Raw genomic sequence first — 20,214 nt, 5'->3', positions numbered from 1 at the left:
CCTTATGTCTTATTGATCTTTTTTGAGAAAAAGCACACGTCAGCTTGTGCCCTTCTTGAATCACCACAGACTTCTAATGAATCGGGTTCATCTAAAGGGCACTTTGCCCCTTCTATGCTGTGGCTTCCTTGAGACTATGTTTCCAAGAGCTGAGGTAATATTCAGTTATACACGCCTCCATAAAGCATCTAGACAGCTCTTTCCTGTGAGAGATAAATAACAGAGTAACCTCCAAATTATGATGTGCATTATGGTTTCTAATTTCACAGTTTTTGGTAAACATTGCTTTTGGTTTCACTTTAATAACCATGACTTAAAAGTACATTTATAATACTGTCAATTCCACCACTGGCCAGAGAAAATACAAATGAAACTACTAAGTCTACCATGTATAGTGATTTTAGAATTCACTGCAATGTGCACATTAAAGAAGTTCTTTGTGTGGTTTTACTATAAAAAATGTATTTGTGACTCTGCTTTAATTCCATCTGTGGTTACCCAACTAGAATAATTCAAAGTACCAATAAAATGCAAAGCTGTGGTTTAAATGAGTCTCCTCCAAAATTTAGGTGTTGATACTCAGTGGCTGATGTGATGGAATTAAAAGATAGTTCTTCCTCTTAGAAATTGGATTAGAACCTTACAAAAGAGGCTTCCAAGGAGCATTTCGTCCTCTTGCCCAATCAGCTTCAACCATGCAAGGATACAGGGCTCCTCCTCTTCTGAGGATGCGATCTTGCCAGACAACATCACCTGCCCACATCTTGATCTGCACCTCCCAGCCTCCAGAACCGAGAGAGAAAAAAACTGAACTCACCCAGTCTCTGAAATTTTCTTAGAGAAGAACAGAACAGCCTCAGACAGCCCAGGAAACCCAAACTCTGTTTTAGCATTGCAATTCTCCGCCACTTCTCTTTATATTTGCAAACACACATCCATACCCGCCAAGCCCACTTACTCATCCCTTGCCAACAAGGGACCCAACATTCACTAACTGTGAATAGATTACCCTAAGCACTGTGTATGGCTCCTTTCAGTGAATCCTCTCAACAACCCTTCCATGCAGGGCCTTTTGTCTCTATTCTACACGAGAGGAAACAGAGGATAATAGGTATTCAGAAATCAAGGCCAAATCCCACTGTTAGCAAGAGGCAGAAGTTTAATCTAAAAGTTCATTAAGCTCCAGCAGCTAAGTTCCCACTACTGCCACAGCAATCATGAGGGGAAAAAATCTGCCTCAGAGACCACACTGTACTTCAATAGTCATGGAACAAGCCTCATAACTGCTCTATGAAGTACATAGATGATATTTATTATCTCGATTTGTTCTTGGCTATACTGGTAGTCTTACCCATGGTACATTTAAATTACATTACAGAATCATATTCTAAATCAAAAGACCGGAACATCACATAAACTTGTACTGTGCACACTGCCCTTACCTCCTCAATGTAACCACTCTAGTGGCATCCTCTTTTTAGCCACGGAAAAGGGGGCAATGGACTTTCAAGAGAAGAAGCAACAGATGAGGCACGAAGTTCAAAGTCAGAGAGAGGTGTGACTCGAGGCACTGGACACCTTGGGTGATCAATGTCCTCGCCATGCCTGGACTGGACTCTTGACTTCAAGTTTGCAGGGTAAGAGCTTTCAACCACTGAGCCATTTCACCGGACCAAAGCCCACAGGATTTTAATCTCTTCCTACCTGATCTCTCCCTGCTGCTGGCCTGCCTCACAAGGGTCATTTTCTCTCATGCCTCACACAGCAACGAATGTCAGAGGTAAATGGGTCTCCAATTGCAATCACTGGAGGGGAAGGATAGGAAGCCTAGAGGGTCTAGATATGGTCTGGAGACGGTCCAGCTGCCTTTGTCCTGCTCTGGAGCTCAAGGAGAGAAAGCTTTCCTTCTTTCCTGGAACCTCTCCACCACTGAAGGGGCAAGTGGTAAAATCATGAGGTCAAGAGGAGAGTGTGACTTTGAGGACAGTAAGGGATGCTACCCAGTCTGCCTTTCGCTAGGCTTTAAATGTTAGAAGCTAAGTAGGCTTATAGCTCTGAATTCAGGCTAGCTCACCTGAAGAGCAGGCTACCTTGTTTATTTGCAGGATGCTCAGAGACCTAGGAAAAAGCAGATAACTCAAAGGTCCAGAAAAACGGTCATCCCATCTTCACTCATTAGTGGCACAGGCAGCACCCTACTGTCCACAAAGCACTGGCCACCTTCCCACTTTCTGAAACAGTGACTGCCATGAATACAGGGATGTTGTGACGAACTCCCATTCAAGGCTATGGAAGTCTCAAGAAGAATAGTTGCCCTTGCTAGGCCTAAAACCCGTAAGGTGCTAGGGATGAACTTTGGTTGTCTAGCATGTTCAAGGTAGGTTACATCCCCATAACACACACACACACACACACACACACACACACACACACACACACACACTAATTAATCAGTAAAATTTTAACTTTTTTAAAAAAGACTAGTAAAAATGAGAGCCAGGGCCTGCACCAAGATTTTCAAAATTCTAGTCTTAAGTGGTCACATGACTGAGCACCCCACTCTATCTTTATTTAAGGCCAAGCATTATAGAAAGGGTAACCAGAGCAGGAGCACCTCAGGCAATGACTTGGAGATACCCAATCATTCCTAAACTATATATAGAAGCTAATCACCACAACTCTTTTTATTAAAGATTAATTTCATTTTATATGTATTAATTTTTACCTACATGTATGTATGTGTGCTATGTGCATGTCTGCGGAATCCCTTGGAACTGGGGTTAGAGATGATTGTGGGTGCAAGGAGTTAAAGCTAGGTCCTCTGCAAGAGCAACAAGGACTCTCAACCACTGAGCAATCTCTCCAGACCCTAAACAAATATTCTTATTAATAGGAAAATGATTCTCAGTTTCTATTACACGTCAATGGATTCATTGGATTCAAGGAAATCAACTCTAAAACATTAGGACACCCCTCCAAACGGCCATGTTGTCTTCCTAACCCTCTGTGGTTTTGTCATCCTTGAATATATATAAACTCTTATGGGGGCTGACTTATCATTTGTCGTCAGCTACTTACTAACCCAGAAGATGCAGAATATCTTCCCTCTGTCTTTAGTATATCTTATTTCAGATCTGAGGATTGAGTCTGCTTACCTACAGACCAGGGATGTGTTCAAGGACCTTGGAAAGAGTCATTTACCTCAAGCCTATTCTCTCCGGTTTTATAGACTTGGGTAATTTTCCGAAGCCACTGTCCTTTGTGACAAGACTCACGGTCAGTTTAATCTGTCCTTCAACCTCTCAAAAATCATTCTAATTCCTGGAGAGTCTCCAGCTCAATGATGCCTCTCTCAATCTTGTTGAGGATAACCACACACCATCTTTCAGATGTAGCTAAATCATAGCTTGCCCAGGTCACAGTTAAGTGCTCTGTTCAAGAATGCCAGGTGCCACTTAGGCAGCAGGTACTGAGTGGAAGGTCTTACAGGACATCTGGCAGTGAGTCTAAGCCTAGTGGATGGCCCTGTGTAGTTTATGCCAAAAAAAAGTTAAGCACCACCTGAAAATTCTGAACAATTCTTTTATTTTATTTATTTATTTATTTATTTATTTATTTATTAAGATTCATTGATTTGTATTTTAAGTATATGGCTGCTTTGCCTGCATGGATGTCTGTGTACCACGTGCATGTGTGTCCTTGGACACTAGAAGAAGGCACTAGACCCTGGTGCTAGAATTACGTATGGTTGTGACTGCCCATGTGGGTGCTGGGAACCAAATCTTAGTCCTCAGGAAAAACAGTCAGGGACTGAGCCATCTCTCCAGCCCCTCTGAACAACCTTTCTTCTGAGTGACCACAAAATCCTGAGCTACGCCAAACACTGATAAAAAATATGTTACTCATCAACCCATCTGTCCCCCCAAAATTTTCCCACATTTGTCCTCTAAAGAAAAACTCAATGTGACAACTTTCTAACACCAGATAACAGGCCAGAGGGAGCACACATAACTGCATACTTCTAGAAGATTTTTTTTTTAGAATATCATGTTAATATAACACAGGATATTCAAAATAAAATTAAACTTAGATATAATGGTAAAATGTATTAATATCACTAAAACTTCAAACAAAACAAGAGTCTCTATAACTACTACTCACTTATGTGACAATATTTACCAAATGCTATTACATTCCAAGTATGAGTTCTACAGGTGGGTTACAGTAAATACCTACTCCCAGCCACAGACTTCATATTATTCCAAATAACACTAGAAAATTCGAGTCAGAATCAGGAAGAGGTAAAATGAATACTGGCTGTCCACTGTGCCATTCCTCATTAAGAATAAGAATTTAGGGCCTGGAGAGATGGCTGAGCAGCTAAGAGCACATTCTGCTCTTCAGAGGACCAAGCTTGCTTCTCAGCACCTCTGTCCAACAGTCTAAACAAGTCGATAACTCAAGTTCCATGGGATTGAAAACCAGCTTCTGGACTCCAAGAGCAGATGCACTCACATGTGCGCATGCACACACACACACACACACACACACACACACACACACACACGGTCCACTCCAAGAATAAGTTTTAAATGACTGAACAATTAATAGTTCAGTAATACGGGCTAGAGAGATGGCTCAGTGGTTAAGAGCACTAGCTGCTCTTCCTGGAGACTTGAGTTCAATTCCCAACACACACATGTCAGCTTGCAACTGTTAACACCAATACTAGGTTATGTGGCACCTTCTCCCAGTCTCTGTAAGCCATGCACACATGTGGCACATAGACATATATTAAGGCAAAACACCCTTGCACTCAAAATACTAAAATAATAATTTAAGTTCAATAATATGACCATAAAACACAAAATTTATAGTTTTTAAATATTACAACAATCAAGTTAAAATATAGTGGGACAAAAAAGATTCCATTAAGAATAGCAGCCAGAAATAATAAAATATGTAAGACTAACCTTTTAAAATAAATTTACCAAATGGCTCTACGCAGCACCAAAGGACTCTGTGATCAACAATGTTCAGGAAGTAACAGGACAAGCTCTTAGAAATTAGAAGTTGTATGAGGAAGAACCTGGAGTGGATGGCGGCTGACTGCATTAAGAAACTTTTCCAGATAGAATAGTGAAAAGACAAAAGAACAAAAAAAAAAAAATGTGGTCAATTCATCCTGGAAAACCAGTCTGCAAGAAAGAAGCAGCCAGAAACCCAGAGAGCGAACTTCAGGAGGAGAAATCACACATTAAAAAGACGTCAGCTCATTTCCCAGGACGCTGATCTCCAGGATGTGAAGGTCACCGAGTATTGGATGAGGACACGAGGCTGACACACCCTGGGCATGAAACTGTAAACTTTCCGAACACTAAGAATAACAACTTCCATAGTGACAGATTAGATTTTCAGATAAAGCACCAGGAATTACTCGTAATAGACATGCTGAAAACTACTATAAAACAGATGGAAGGCTTCCATGGTTTGCGGGAAATTGCCCTGTGGCAGGGACACAAACTGCTCAGGGCACTGTGTGCTTGACTTCCCAGGCCCCTCGGAGAACTGCACTGGACCCTTTATCTAGTCTGGACAATGGACTATGTCACATTTGGGATGAAGGAATGAAAAGTCCCCATAGTGACCTTCTGTTAAATGATGTCACAAGATGGAAACAGCCCAGGCCCCTGAGCTAGCTCCTAAAGAGACCTTCCCCAAGAGCCAGTGGACTCACAGGGGGACTTCCAAGAGAAAAAAAAAAGCTTTTGAGACACTGGAGTCTATGGCCATTTCATCACAATATCCTGTTCTGTTTAACGAAGATTTCCAAAGAAGAATTCTGTATCCTGCAAATGACCAATTGAAGGTTAGATGAAGATATTTTCAAGAAATTTGGCCTTTCAGAAAATGTTGTCACATGAACCTTTTCAATGAAGGCTGAGAAAAATAAAGGAATATACCCAGAGGGCAGAATAATGGCCCCCAAGAGATATGGTCTGTAAATTTCCAAAATCTGTGAGTATTTTAAATAATCCTACTGACAAAAAAAAAAAAAAAAAAAGGACTTTGAGCTTGGATGACTTAAGGGGTTGGTGGGTGGGGAGAGTCTCCAGGTGGGACGGTTCCAGTCCCAGTGGTTTTGGGAAAGGCAAGAAGAGAAAAGGCAGAGGCAGAGACTTAAATATGCTACACTCCTGGCTTGAGGTCAGAGAAAGAGGCCATGACCTCGGGAATGCTGGTGGCTTCTTGAAGCTAACAGAGTCACACAAATGGATTTCCTTTCTAAAGCTTCTAGAAGAAGTGTAGTTACCGACCTCTAGAGCTATGAAACAATAGATTGTGTTGTCACTGAAATTGTGTGAATTAGTGCCAGCCAACAGAAAGAAACTAACACATGCTTCTAGAATTGCTTTCCTGTACACAATATCTACCCCTTCCTTATAAGGCCCCAGTGGCAAACCAAAGTATTGATATGATCCCATGGAAGGGTCCCTTAAGAAAACCGAGGAGTTTACTGGGCTTCTTTACAAGGCATGGGGGAGGGGTTACTGGCAGGTGTGCAGGTCCTCCTCAGGTAGCTGCACTGGAAAGCCCCTATCCAGCACGGATGATGGATTTCCCACAGAGCACAGATGCCATTCCTACCACTTAACCTTCCCCTAAGGCATCCTAAGACCTTGAGGCCATGTCCAACCAGGAAATGTATAAGAAACGCGTGGTAGAAGCAGCCAGAATCTCAGGTCAGGATCCAATGACCATTTCCACCTCCCCCTTCTATGAGGGAATGCCAGCAATCCACACAGCCAATCATGATGGACTCCTGCAAGGAAGTACAGCCGATGTGAAGAAGACAGTGGCTGTTTTGCCCAGAGGTCCTCATTCTACAACACATGATTTCCAGGAAATGGGGAGGGAGCCCAGAAGAGGGTGAAGGGTGATCTCCAGATACGCCTGAGCAGTTGCCTAAGGATGGAATGAGAGCAGGTGAGAGGTCCCACGAGAGACATCGTCGAGTGGACACCAGTATATCACCTAGTATATGCAAAGTCCCCCAGAAGAAATTCCACAACTGGGGAGAAGTGGGAAACTTGAGGAGTGTAGAGAAGTAGACAAATAAATAAAACCAAAAAGCAAATGGATCGTAAGGGCAAGGAAGAAACGAAACCAACAAGAAGGGAACTGGGTGGCTGCAGCTGGAGCCACCAAGACGATTAAATTGTTGCTGCTTGGGAAGCCCTGAGGCAGCTGTCATGTTGCCCAAGAATGGTGGCATGTGTTTTTCTCAATTTACTGAAGCAATTTCTTGGGGGAAAAAATGCTTTCCAACAACTGCGTGCAATTTTCTCGTCTGTCCTCCACTCTTCAAGACACCCCAACCCCACTACCAGCTAGAGCCACAGCTGTGAGCGGCGCTGCTGGGTTTGTCCAAATTTGAAAAACACCCGGCAGGCGAGAAGGCGACAAAGATAGAGACGTTGAAATCCCAAGTTCAATTCCGGGATCCCACATGGTGGGGACAGAGAATGGATTCCCACAGCTGTCTTTGGATGTCCACACATGCACCACCATGGCATATGAGGGCGCATCCATATACAACACTTACGATTTGGAAGACATGGAACATCTGCCCAGTGGTAACTGGTCCTTTGGGAATGAGGTGGAGAAGATGTTAAAACAACAGTTACATAAAACAAATATTTTTAAGCCTGTGGCTGGCCTAGAATAAAGATACGTTTAGTTTAGCAATCAATTAGTAAGGGAGAAATGGGTCCCTGATGTTCTTCTTGGGAACACATTACATGCTCATAAAATGGACGAATTTAGAAAAAGTTTTGCGTCTGAACTTGGACACACACTTGCACTGAAAGCTGACCTCTGGGGAGGCATTTTAGCTGGGTCCAACACTTCCACATTAATGGCTTAAGAGCTGGGATGGGTGTGAAGCGTGTGTGTGTGTGTGTGTGTGTGTGTGTGTGTGTGTGTGTGTGTGTGTGTGGTGGGGATACTGGCGACTTTGGAAACAGTCACTCTGTTACATAAGGTTGACCTGTTTCCCTTGTGAAGGTTGTTTTGCCTTCTGAGCTGCTAGTGACCCAACTTACAGAAAACACCAAACTCGGGGTTCATTACAGCACACACTGGCCTTGGAGGCTTTTGGAATTATTCAAAAACCAAAAATTCAAGTCATGACTTTTCTTATCATTTGCAACGATCAAAACAAGAAAGAAAGGAATGAAGGCCGAGTAGGGACTCCTTCAAGGTCACGCTCATTAGAGTGAGGCGGTTCCAACACTTAGCCTCATTCTGCCTTGTTAAGTTCTTTCTCTGTACCTAATATGTTTATCACGAATCATTAAACACAAACCCATTATTCTGTGCAATTGATTCTTCCGTAAAACAAAGAGCAGCTTCACTTACGTGTTTTGGGATTTTTTTTTGTACTCTAGGTAAAGTCAAGTTTGAAAACAGATTAGGAGACCACTGTCTTATGTGCCCATTGATTTTAAAAATCCAAAGAAAAATGTGGTAAGTGCATGGAAAGTTGGAGCAAACTGAATTACCAAGGTCTGTAAGGACTTTTGAAAAGGAAACACACACAGTACTAAAGACTGATGGCTAAGTGCTTAGCATGTGCCTGGCACCTGCTAGATGCATTCCAGCTGTTTCACGTAAGCTCACAATCTTGAGGCAGTCACTACCACCTTGTGGAAACAGGAAACTGAAACTCAAAAAAACTATCCAGTCTAGCTAGGGGAGCCGGGGGAGCAGCCACATCACTATGATTTGAAGTAAGATGTGATCCCACTCCATGTTCCTCGGCCACCTTTCCACCAATGACGAATGAATGAACAGGTAGGTCAGAATGTAGACTCTGACAAGTTAACCTGGTACTGTGGCAAACGCCATTGTTGGCACCTTGTGCATATTTATTATTTAGTCTTGCTGATATTTTATATGTAGAATGCTTTGCAATTTTAAAATACCCTAAGGAGAAATGAGAAGATACATAAACTGGAGAATTCCGGTTGTGAAGGACAGCCGGATGCTGTTAGAGGAAAGAAAGCAGAGGCCCGCTGCTTATTGAGGAGCCGCAAGAGAATCAGGCAGGGTCTGCCACACACAGCCCAACTTCCCTGGGGCTTAATTTACCTCCTGCAGGACCTCACAGACAAGAAGAAAAAACGAGGTTGATGTAGGCTGCATCTGCAGGTTTGAAGGCTCGGGGGATAGAAATAAGAAACACGTCATTTTCTTGACTCTCAGCCCCTGCCTTCTGAGTAAAGGTGATTCTGACCAAAGGAGGGAGACAGTGTCTGTGTAGGAGTTCCCATAATCCAGAGATGGCACTTCTTAGATTCAGAAACTTGACTGAACCTTGGCCCAACAGTATGAAAGTAATTGTGCTCTCAAACCCATCAAGTGACCTACCTATTCCAATTATAAAATGTTTTGGTTTTTCCTTTATGGACTCTAAGAAAAAAACAGAACTCTGCTTTCTCTATTCCAGAACTATTTTTTTAAGTCTCTCAATTACTGAGGTCTTAGAATTAAGGGGAGTTGTTGGAAGGGGGAAAGGGAGAGAGAAACAAGGATGAAATCCGCCTTGCGGTTTTGGGAGCTGTGTTGTTAGATGTTAGGCTGAGAAGTATGTAGAAATAAGGCCTTGTTCTGTAAAAGGTCAAGAGATGTTTCTGTTTTTCTTGTTACCTTCCTAGCCTCACCCCCTGCGGCAGTCAGACATCTGGCTTCAGTGACCTTCTCTTAAATGAACTGTCAACCAAGGCTCTTTTTCAAGAAAAATATGATGCTGTATGTTTTTATATATAAAATGGCAATTTACACAGTAGGAATTAATTTCAAAGAAAAGAAACCAGAGTGAATGTTGGGGATAGTAAACTAGCAGGCGGCTAGAGAGATGGCTCTGCAATTCAGAGCACTGGCTGCTCTTGCAGAGGACCCGGGTGGGGTTCCCAGCACCCACATGGCAGCTCACAACTATCTAAGTCTAATTTTAGAAAGACCTGACACCCTCTTCTGACCTTTGTGGGTACGGGATGCATGTGGTACACATCCATGCAGGCCAAACACCCTTAAACACACACTAAAATAAATAAATCTTTACAATGATTTATAAGGAACAGTGAAGAAGGAAGGTTGGGACAATCTGAGGTCTGAGGAACAGTAAATGTTGTTTGGAAAAGTTGCATGCTATGGTAAGCTTCTAACGGTGGTCTCAGCATTTACTAACTCAAATCAAGTAACGCATAACATCACTCAACAATAAATGCTATTCGAGTCACAAGAGATATTAAATGCAGGCTGTTTATATTTCTGCCTAATGCCGCCTTACCAAGGTACCAAACACCGGGTGGCTTAAGCTAATCTGATGTGATCTCCCCTTAGAAAGCCAAGGTCTGAAATGAGGTGAATGCAGTTCCCTGGGCTTTGGGAGCTCAGAGGAGCAGTTTGCTCCGAGACCTTCTCTAGCTGCAGGGGTCCCCAACAAGCCTGGGGAAAACAAGTCATTCTCTAGCATGTCTGTCCCTCAGCCCAAGTCTCTCTTCTTCTGAAGCCCTCAGTCATAATGTTCTTAGGGTCTGTCCTGTTCTCATTCTGTTACATCTGGGTAGACCTTCTTTCTAAATGAGACCACATTTGCTGGCCTCAGATTCACTATGAAACCAATGAAGACCTTGAAATTCTGATCTTCCTGCTACTGTGATGCATGTCTGCAAACCCAAGTCTCAGGAATTGTGATCTTATTTAGAAAGATCCTTACAAATAAAATAAAATGAGAACAAGCAGACCCTATCATATACTAATATATATATATATATATATGAATACAGTATTTTATATAAAATAATAGATTAGTATATATTTCATACATAGTGTTACTATATATGAAAATGCTTTGGGATGCAAAAGTAGACATCAGTTACATAGCTTAATCTTCAACATAAACCAGAACCCACTAAAGCCAATTATAGTGGGTTTTTTGAGCAATTCTAAATTTAAAGAGAAGAAAACTTCTACTTTCTAATTACCATATGGATCCACTAAGCCCTGAAAAAGAAAGAAAGAAAGAAAGAAAGAAAGAAAGAAAGAAAGAAAGAAAGAAAGAAAGAAAGAAAGGAGAGAAAGAGAGAGAGAAAAGAAAGAACGAAGGAGGGAGGAGGGAAGAAACCCTAAGACCCATCCTGAGATCCTAGTGAAGTTTCTTTTCCTAGTTAAACCATCCAGTACTGTTTTATTCTAGGAATAATAGCCCTTCCATCAAGCATCAATTATTCTGAGTCATTTTCAAAAGATAGACTCTGAAAGAACGATAAAACATTATTCTGTGGTGTCCAACACGGCAGACACAACAGAACCTGGTCACATATAACCACAGAGAATTTGGAATGGGGCCAGTGCAATTAGAGTGCGGATGTTTACTTCTTGAATTTCAATTTAAACATTCACAGATAGGGTACTCAACGGTGTAGGCCTGTGGGAATGGTTCGTTAGCGAAATAAACACCCATTGTTATATCATCCTTCACATTGCTTATTGCATTAACCAAAGTATTAAATCATTCATGGTTCTAGAAGATAGAAATAATGAGTGGAGAGACCGACTTTATAATCTGCTCTCTCTCTCTCTCTCTCTCTCTCTCTCTCTCTCTCTCTCTCTCTCTGCCTATCTTCCCCTCACTCTCCCCCTTCCTTCAGTGGTTCTAAGGATAGAACCCAAGACCTTATGCATGGTGGACAAGCACACTCTACCTCATCCTCAACATTCTGTGCACTTTGCTTTTGGTGTACATGGAAGAATATTTAGAAATGTTCGTCCCTGACCCTAACAACAAAGAGAAGTGACAGAGGGAGAGGTTCCACAAGCACTAGAAATGATTCTCAACCTGTAGGCTGCGACCCCTTTGGGGTCGAATGACTCTTTCACAGGTGTTGCATATCTGATATCCTGCATATCAGATACTTACATTACGTAAAGCATATTTACATTCCAATTCATAACAGTAGCAAAATTACAGTTACGAAGTAGCGACAAAAATAATTTTATGGTTGGGGATCAGTACAACATGAGGAACTGTGTTAAAGGGGCGCAGCGTCAGGAAGGTTGAGAACCACCACACTAGTGGAAACAGATGGATGCTGAGTCAGACGACACTGGGGACTTCAGTGATGATGACAATGAGCACATGTGGGAAAACTTCAACTCTGCGTCTTCACACGATGGCAGCCCAGATTAATTCTCTCAGATCAAGACTCAGTGAGCAGACCATGTATTTACCAGCACAAGAAGGACATATGGTATTTTCACACAGTCATTCAAGAGGAAGGACCTCATCAAATGATATTCTTTGAAAAGAACAAGGCATGGCCTGTTTGGCTACATGAATGTGGAATAGTGTTACCATGTTTATGCTTTGAAAATATACAAAGGACAGAAATGAACATACAAACAAAATGAATGAGGGAAAATAGATAAAGTAGATATAGAAGGATTGACTTTAAAATGATGCAAGTGTCCCTGGAAATCAAATGGTAAGTGGTGATGAATATTTTTTCTAGAAACTGAAGGCTAAATCTTTATACCCTAATCAAAGTACTAGGTTCTTATTGAAACATGCAACATCCCATAAACACAGAAAAAAAACATGTTTGTATTTCACCTTTCATTTTGAAATTATGAAAAGTTTGGGCCCTGGAACTGTACATCCCTGGGGTAGAATCTGAATTCTAACACTTAGTATCTGACCCTTGGAAAATTAGTCAGCCTTCCTGGGCTCCAGATCTCTTTTCTGTACCATAAAGATTTTAAAAATTACTACCTCTTTTATAGAGCTTGATAGAGAGTAAATTTTTTTTTTGTCTTTTTTTTTTTTTTTTTTTTTTTTTCAGAGCTGAGGACCAAACCCAGGGCCTTGCGCTTGCTAGGCAAGCATTCTACCACTGAGCTAAATCCCCAACTGAGAGTAAATTTTGTGTATGAAGTGGTTGGTAGGGTTTTTTTTGGCACACAGGAGGAGCTATAGATCAACTAAAGGTAGTGATTTTATTATCCTGGCTTTGCTTCGAACAGGTCTCTTGCTCTGTCATATAAGGGAAGCCCAGACATGTGATAGGACAACTTGTAGTCACTTGCTACCAACAGAACTCATCGGTGCTAACAGCTGCCGCTCCTACCGCGACAGACATCCCCAATGAAGAGAGGATCACGCAGTATCCTAGGGGACAAGCTGTGCAGTGTGCTGCCTCTTAGGCTCAATTTCAGTCTTCCCCCACCCAAGAAATTGTTTTCCCTGACTTTTCAAATGACCAGGTGTTACTTTAATGAACTCCAATTATACACGGAAGTGTAAGAAAAAGGAAAAAAAAAAAAATCTACCACCTGAGAAGAAAAAAACAATGGAAACCTTTCCTGCTTCTCACCATAGACCTGGCTGTCATACCACACGTGCTGTTTTGTGCCTGGTTTTTGTATTCAAAAATATCTTTCCATTTCATTTGCTAGCAGTGCATGTGTTCATTCTCAGTGGGGCTCCATCCTTACACAACACAGTGGTAATAAAAAGTGGTTGTCGAAAACAAAACAAAACAAAACAAAACAAAACACTAGCCTTTTGATAACGGCCTCACTCAAAGACTGAGGTATGCTGTGAGGTCCAAGGAGATCTCAAAACCAAGTGAAAAATCCAAGGCATTCGTTTTTCTCTCATGAAAATCCTGGAGAAAAAGAGGAGTGGGCCCAGTGTGCTCTGGATGGCCCGCCCCATTCCCCACATGGCTAGTGCTTGTGGAATGTGAAACTTGTTGGCTTGAACTTTTAATAAAAGAGAACTTGTGGTAACGCAGTATATTTTCAGGGCTTAAAACTCTTATTTTATCAAGATCACAACCCTTGGTCTTGGCATCAAGAAGCTATTTCTGAGTGCTAAGCAAATATGAAAACTATGGGTCTGGCCTCCCTTTGGCTTTCTTCTGCCAGGTGGGGTCACTGCAGAGGCCAGACATGTGTGAGTCCTTATCCTCTGGGTGCCACCCTGTCTCTACCTGAGCCAGGGGTCTGCAGACCTAAACAATTAGCCTTCTGCCCCAGGGGACACTCCAGGGACCTATATCTGGAAGGCTGCGTTCATCACTTTTAGGGTTCGGTTTCACTCCAGCAGAAGTCAGAAGCGCGGACAAAAATACGTTCACATACAAGAGTGCTTTGACCCATCATTATATTCTCGTTACTATGGTTTCTGCCCCCTCAAAGTCAAATGGGCCTGAGTTCTCAGCCCAGGGGGGGGGAAAAAAAAACCTGGTTTATCAGACTGTGCTTAAAGTGAAAACCCCACCAACCAGCCAGGAGACGCAAACAGAGTCTCCTTATCCCCTTTGCCGCCATCAAGCCAGGGCATAGGCACAAAAGCACCACCTACCCCGACCAGAGAAAAAAGAACCAAGGTTAAGAATCCTTATATGTGATCTGTGCTGTTCTTTTTCATCTCTTCTATTCTCCCTCCTGGGCAGGTTGTTGACCAAGTTAAAAATGTTTCACTTAAAACTTAAAAAAAACCCTTAATGATGGTGAATCATCATTTTATTAATAAGTAACCTTTACATAATAAGTCATGCAGTGAAAACAGCAACAGCCAAGGTCTAGGGTGGGAGAAAATAGTTTCCTTCACTCCTGGCCTTTACAGAAACTGCTCTCAAATGTGGACTCCAGACCCACCATGTGAGCATCCTGGGAGCCTGTGAGAAACACAGACTCTGAGGTCCTACCCCAGATCATGGAATCAGACACTGTGGGGTTAGGTAGGGCAATGCGTATTTGAAGAAGGCTCCAGTTAACTGATGCTAACACACCTTTGAGTCCTGGCCTCAAGGGAAGAACCTGGGGTGAGAGCCAAGAGTTCAAATTCAGATCCCAGCTCTGGGTTGCATGGTGCAGCCCAATGGACGCAATGAGGGGCCATCACTTGCCTCCCTGAACCAAGGGATGTACAAGGACACAAAGTGCATGTGTTAGGTGAAGTCTCGACCTCTGGCTGAGAGCCTCCTCTGCATCCTTTTGCTCCTCTAGGAGACTAGTTTTCTTGTTGTTGCTTGCCATTTGTGTTTCTGGGGTCTGTAACATCCCAAACAACTCCCCCCTCACTGCATCCCTCCCCTCCAAAAAAACAAAACAAAACAAAACTGTTTGATCCTGCACAATGGATCAAACAGTAGGACTCCTTTCAATTTTGATGAGTCATACTCTACAATTCATCAATAACCGTAATGCTAGCCCAGTAAGCACAGGCCCCTGCTGATTTACTGACTGTCACTTTTCAGTGTCGAGTGCTGTTCGGACATCCTATGTTCTAGGCAGTGATTTTAGTCAGGCTCTGCCCAGGAAAAGCTGAGGTTCAGAATATTAAGTAATTTGCGCAGTGCCGTACAAAGTACATCTTCAGACAGTTTTTCAAGGGGCTGGGGATGCAGCTCAGTTGCTAGAATGCTCGCCTAGCATGCATAAGGTCCTGGGGTTGGATCCCAAGCATCGCATAGGACCAAGTGAGGCTGTGGGTGACTGCCATCTCAGCATTCAAGAGGTGAGATGGGAAATTCAAGGTCATCCTCAGCTCCATAGTGAGTTCAAGGCCAGCTTAGACTGATATGAAACTCTGTCTCTCAAAACAGCAACAACCAAAAAGAACACAAGGAATACCTATTTCCAAAGTTCATGCTTGAAGTTGTGGTGGAAGTTTAAACACCATATCTTCTCAACACTATTACAACTGTACTTGGCAAGTACTGCCTCCAGTGGTCAAATATTAAGAAGCCAAGTATAGGGCTGGAGAGATGGCTCAGCAGTTAAGAGTACTGGCTGCTCTTCCAGAGGACCTGAGTTCAATTCCCAGCAACCACATGGTGGCTCACAGCCATCTGTAATGAGATCTGGTGCCCTCTGCTGGCCAACAGGCATATAAGCAGGTGGAACAGCGTATACGTAATAAATAAATAAATCTTAAAAAAAAAAAAGAAACCAAGTATAAGGATAACTGGGCTTTCACAGCCTAACTATAAAAGTTTCACCAACAAGCATATGGTGACTAACTTTGATTTTGTCAGTTACAACCTCCTCTTTCAAGGGCTGGCCAGCTATTACCATCACTTACAAGGGAAAAAGAAATCATGACAAAAGAGCATGGGAGACCTACATTTAGAATAAGGAGAGTCCATTGCATTACATGTATTCTCACATGCCAAGGTCATTTTCATCTTGGGGTTTTGTTTGTTTGTTTTGTTTGATCCCCATATTTCAATGAGTTTGCATTTGGCTTTCGTGGAGGTCAAGAAAGTAGAGAGTGGCAGGAAAACTACATTTATTAACTCTTCTGTCACCAAAAAGTTAAGTGAAACTGCTCATAGGAAGAGTGATGTGGGCCCAGCTAGCAGACTTGACATGGGAGGGCACTGACTGGGCTGGAGCAATCCAACCAGAGTGGGCCAGAGAGAATTTGAAAGAAATGAGACTAGTCCCAAGGTTCAACACCACAGGGAGGCTCCATCCTGCACCTCACACCAAGGGCCAAAACAAAGCAGTCAATGACAAGGACAATCGAGAGAGGAATACAGAAGAGTTTGACATAGGTCTGCAGTGAGTCTGGGGTGGCAATGCCCAGGTACAGATTACGTAACGTCTTTTCCTCCCCCGTCACTTTGGCCATCTTCAGACTCTTCAGGTTCCTCATCGTTAAAGTTGAAGATTCTTTTGACACCATCCATCTACCGCTTGCTTGCGAATAACTCATGGCTAGAAGGGACCTGGCTGGGTTCACTGGAGGCCCCGGAGCTCCTAGAGTATAAGCATATGAGTACTGCTAACGGAAAAGTAGATTATGCCACAAGCAAAGAACTTACCTTACTAGGAGGTGGTCCATGGTCATCCAAGTAAGTGGAATTTCCTAGGGGGAAAAGAAAATTGAATGTAAGAGTTTTAGTCCCCAAAATAATTTGGTGTAAAGCTACCAAAAAAAAAAAAAAGATCATTCTAGACATATTTCTACAAAAATACCAAGGGAAACTGGATAATTCATCACCACACTGTCCAGTTGTGTTGATGTTAAGCATCTAGTTAGTTTTGGCAGGGATTCACATGGGTAGACATGCACACAAACATCTACATGGAGAAACACACAACCAATATCTATTGAGTGTATTCAGATTACTGGGTCTGAAACTTTAGTGAATATCTACTACCTGAAGGACTCATTAACCCACTGACTGTCCAGCCCACTCCCAAAGTTCAGATCCGGTGGCTCTGCACATGGGATTTTGTAACCAGGAATCAAGTGATGTGGGTGCTGTTGGGCCTAGAACCAGACTTTGGAGAACTCGACATTATTTCTCCAGTTTGCCTTGAACTTGCCAACTTTCCTTCATCTTTCCAGCTTAGCTTGAATGTGATTAATAGCCTCCTGCTGGTGTGTTTTCCTAGTACATGGTTATTGCTTCCTAATGAGTAAAAAACAAAAAGATTCAGGAGAGCTGGGCAAAGACTCAGTGGCACGCACACGAGAGAGAGAGAGAGAGAGAGAGAGAGAGAGAGAGAGAGAGAGAGAGAGAGAGAGAGAGAGTTAGCTGCACAGGAATGAGAAGCTGAGTTTGGATCCCCATAACCACTTAAAAATCCAGGTATGTGGCAACAGCCTCCACCTCGGTGCTAGCATGGTGGAGACAGACGAATTAGAGGGCCTCACTGGCCAGCCATCCTAGCAGAAATAGAGAGATCTAGGTTCAAGGAGAGACCCTGTCTCCAAAAAATAAGGTGGAGAAACCATTAAACAAGACATCTCAGTGTCAACCATACACACCTGTGCAGATGACACACGTACACACATGTGACTCAAGGAAGTCTGGGACGCTTCGCTAAGTGCTTTATTTATATACACTGCTTTATCAGATCCAAATATCAGAGGTGGATTAGAACTGCTCCCATTTTCCAGAGGAGAAAACAGAGACCTAGAGGATTCCAGTAACCTGCTCATGGTGACATAGCCATCGAACTGCACACAGGACAGAAGACTGAGGTTTCTAAAGTGTGTCTGAGCATCTGCCCATCTGAGAATCCAAGGGTCTTGCCCTCTTGACTGTTTTGTAGCCTGGGCACTGCACCTGCTAGCATCTGGTGACACTGGATCACCAGTAGAGACATCTACCTGGAAGCTCCTAGCCAGCGGGTGACCTCAAGAAAGAACCCAGGGAAATCTCCAGCAGCGGAGCAAGATGATGGGCTTGCTACAGGGACAAACGCAGAAAACACCAGAAGCACAAGGTACTTATAAATAATAGACTCGGGAATATGATAAATGTCCTACTTTGAGTAGATGAAAGGTGCTTTTGACAGTACACCATAAAAATAACTTAGAAAATTGGCATAAAAAAGGAAGCAGGGTTGAAGCCAGGGACAATTCAACTGGGGACATTTTTCCAAAGGCAATAAATAAGTAGGGTTTGGCATACAGATTTTTCCACCCTGAGTCATCAGCTATCTCTTTTGTTTTGGAGTCTTCTGATTTATAATCCACCTGACATCCACAGGGACTGCACTCTAATTGCCCATGTGTGTATATTAACCAGACAGCAAGGTCCACTTTCAACTACCAGACATGACATAAATACCTGCTGTGCGCACGACAAGGCTGGAGGAACCCTTTCAATGTGAACACGATGAACAATTTGTTGGAGGCTTATTACTGTGCCAAACCCCACCAGGCACACACAGGAATAGGAAGAGCAATGTCAGACCTAATAACAGAATATGTCCTCACACCGTTGCCTATGTCTAGCAGACCGTTCAGGAATATCCTACAAAAAGGAAAGCAGAATAGTTGCTCATCATGAGACTGTGTCCTCCCCCAAATGATGTAACAAATCCCAACACACTCCATTCAACGTGTTCTCCAGGCATCCTGCTCAAAACTCAAAACTGGCTTCAATAACGAAATGTTTCTGAAATTCTAAAAGTTTCCATATGAGTAAAAGTTCATGAAGACTACTGATAGGTAGCACAAAGCCCAGAAGTTCTGATGAGTATGACAGATGTCCCTAGACCTTGGAAGGAAGTGGTTAGGGCAATGTCGGCATGCTCTTGTTTTCCTAGCATCCTCCTGTGTTTAGCCACCAGTTAGAAAACACTGCTGATTCTACAGAAGGACCTAGATGCCAAATAAGGAAGTTTCTATCTTGACCTTTAGACGATACAATAACCTTGACCGAAGCAATTCTTTCTAAAGATTTATTTTATTTGTATCTGTGTGTATGACTGTGGATCTACATATGTGTGAGTGCACATGTATGAGTTACCTTGGCAGCCAGAAGATGATATTGGATCCCCAACAGCTGGAGTTATGGGCAATTCTGAACTAGCTAACATGAGTGTTGGGAACTAAATTTGGGTTCTATAAGAACAGCAAACATACTTAACTGCTGAGCCAGCCAGTCAGTCCCTACCAGGCACTTTAAAGAGATCGTTTTCCCTAGGAAGGCCTTACAAAGGGACATAAGCATCTCACCTAAGACACACAGCCAGTGAACCCAGCAGAAACCAGACCCTTACAGTATGACTAGTGTTGATACATCCCATTCAGGAAGATATAGCACATCTTCAGATTTGCTATCTTCCTATCTTTCTCCTCCTTTTCCTCCCTCCCTTCATTTATAGAAGACTTTCAAAAGCAGATAGTGTGCTGGAGGAGTAAGTCACCTCTAGTTAACCCTGCTTTCTGCACACGGGAAGGAACAGGGCTCATCACTACCAGCACCTGACCCTAGGCCCTGTGATTGTGTTAGCAGATCATTACATTTGTCCTTGTTTAGTTTATCATAACCCAGAGGTACTAAATGCCTTACACACACTGGCAATAGAGGTTCATCGGGGGCTGGGGGGTGAGGGGAGGTTAGGGCAAAACTACGGGGAGACAGGCATTTCTGTGATATGCACAGCCAGCTTCTCTCCTAAGGTGTGACTGCAATTCCTTGATAGAGCTTTTTATCCTAGGATATTAGACTTTCAAAACTGTCAGGATGTCTGAAAATGCAATAGGTGACTTGTTCGCTACAGAGATCAAAGGACAATGAAATGAACTGTTATCAAATGCATTGCACAGAATAGGCTCCCAGGCCACAAAACTGTTCAGCCTTGCAGATGATTATTATATTCAGTGTTAAC

General features: G+C 42.7%; 1 protein-coding gene across 1 annotated transcript in view; it reads right to left on the bottom strand.

Annotated features, from left to right (window-relative positions):
* Positions 1 to 20,214, bottom strand: part of Ust (uronyl 2-sulfotransferase) — a 289,547-nt gene that overhangs the window by 157,404 nt on the left and 111,929 nt on the right. The window contains exon 2 of the mRNA XM_059272763.1: positions 16,905 to 16,948. Coding sequence (XP_059128746.1) covers positions 16,905 to 16,948 — 44 coding nt within the window. The remainder of the gene's footprint in view (positions 1 to 16,904; positions 16,949 to 20,214) is intronic.

This window comes from Peromyscus eremicus, chromosome 8b (assembly GCF_949786415.1).
Source record: "Peromyscus eremicus chromosome 8b, PerEre_H2_v1, whole genome shotgun sequence".
Taxonomy (NCBI): domain Eukaryota; kingdom Metazoa; phylum Chordata; class Mammalia; order Rodentia; family Cricetidae; genus Peromyscus; species Peromyscus eremicus.
This window is presented reverse-complemented; position numbering and strand designations above follow the sequence as displayed.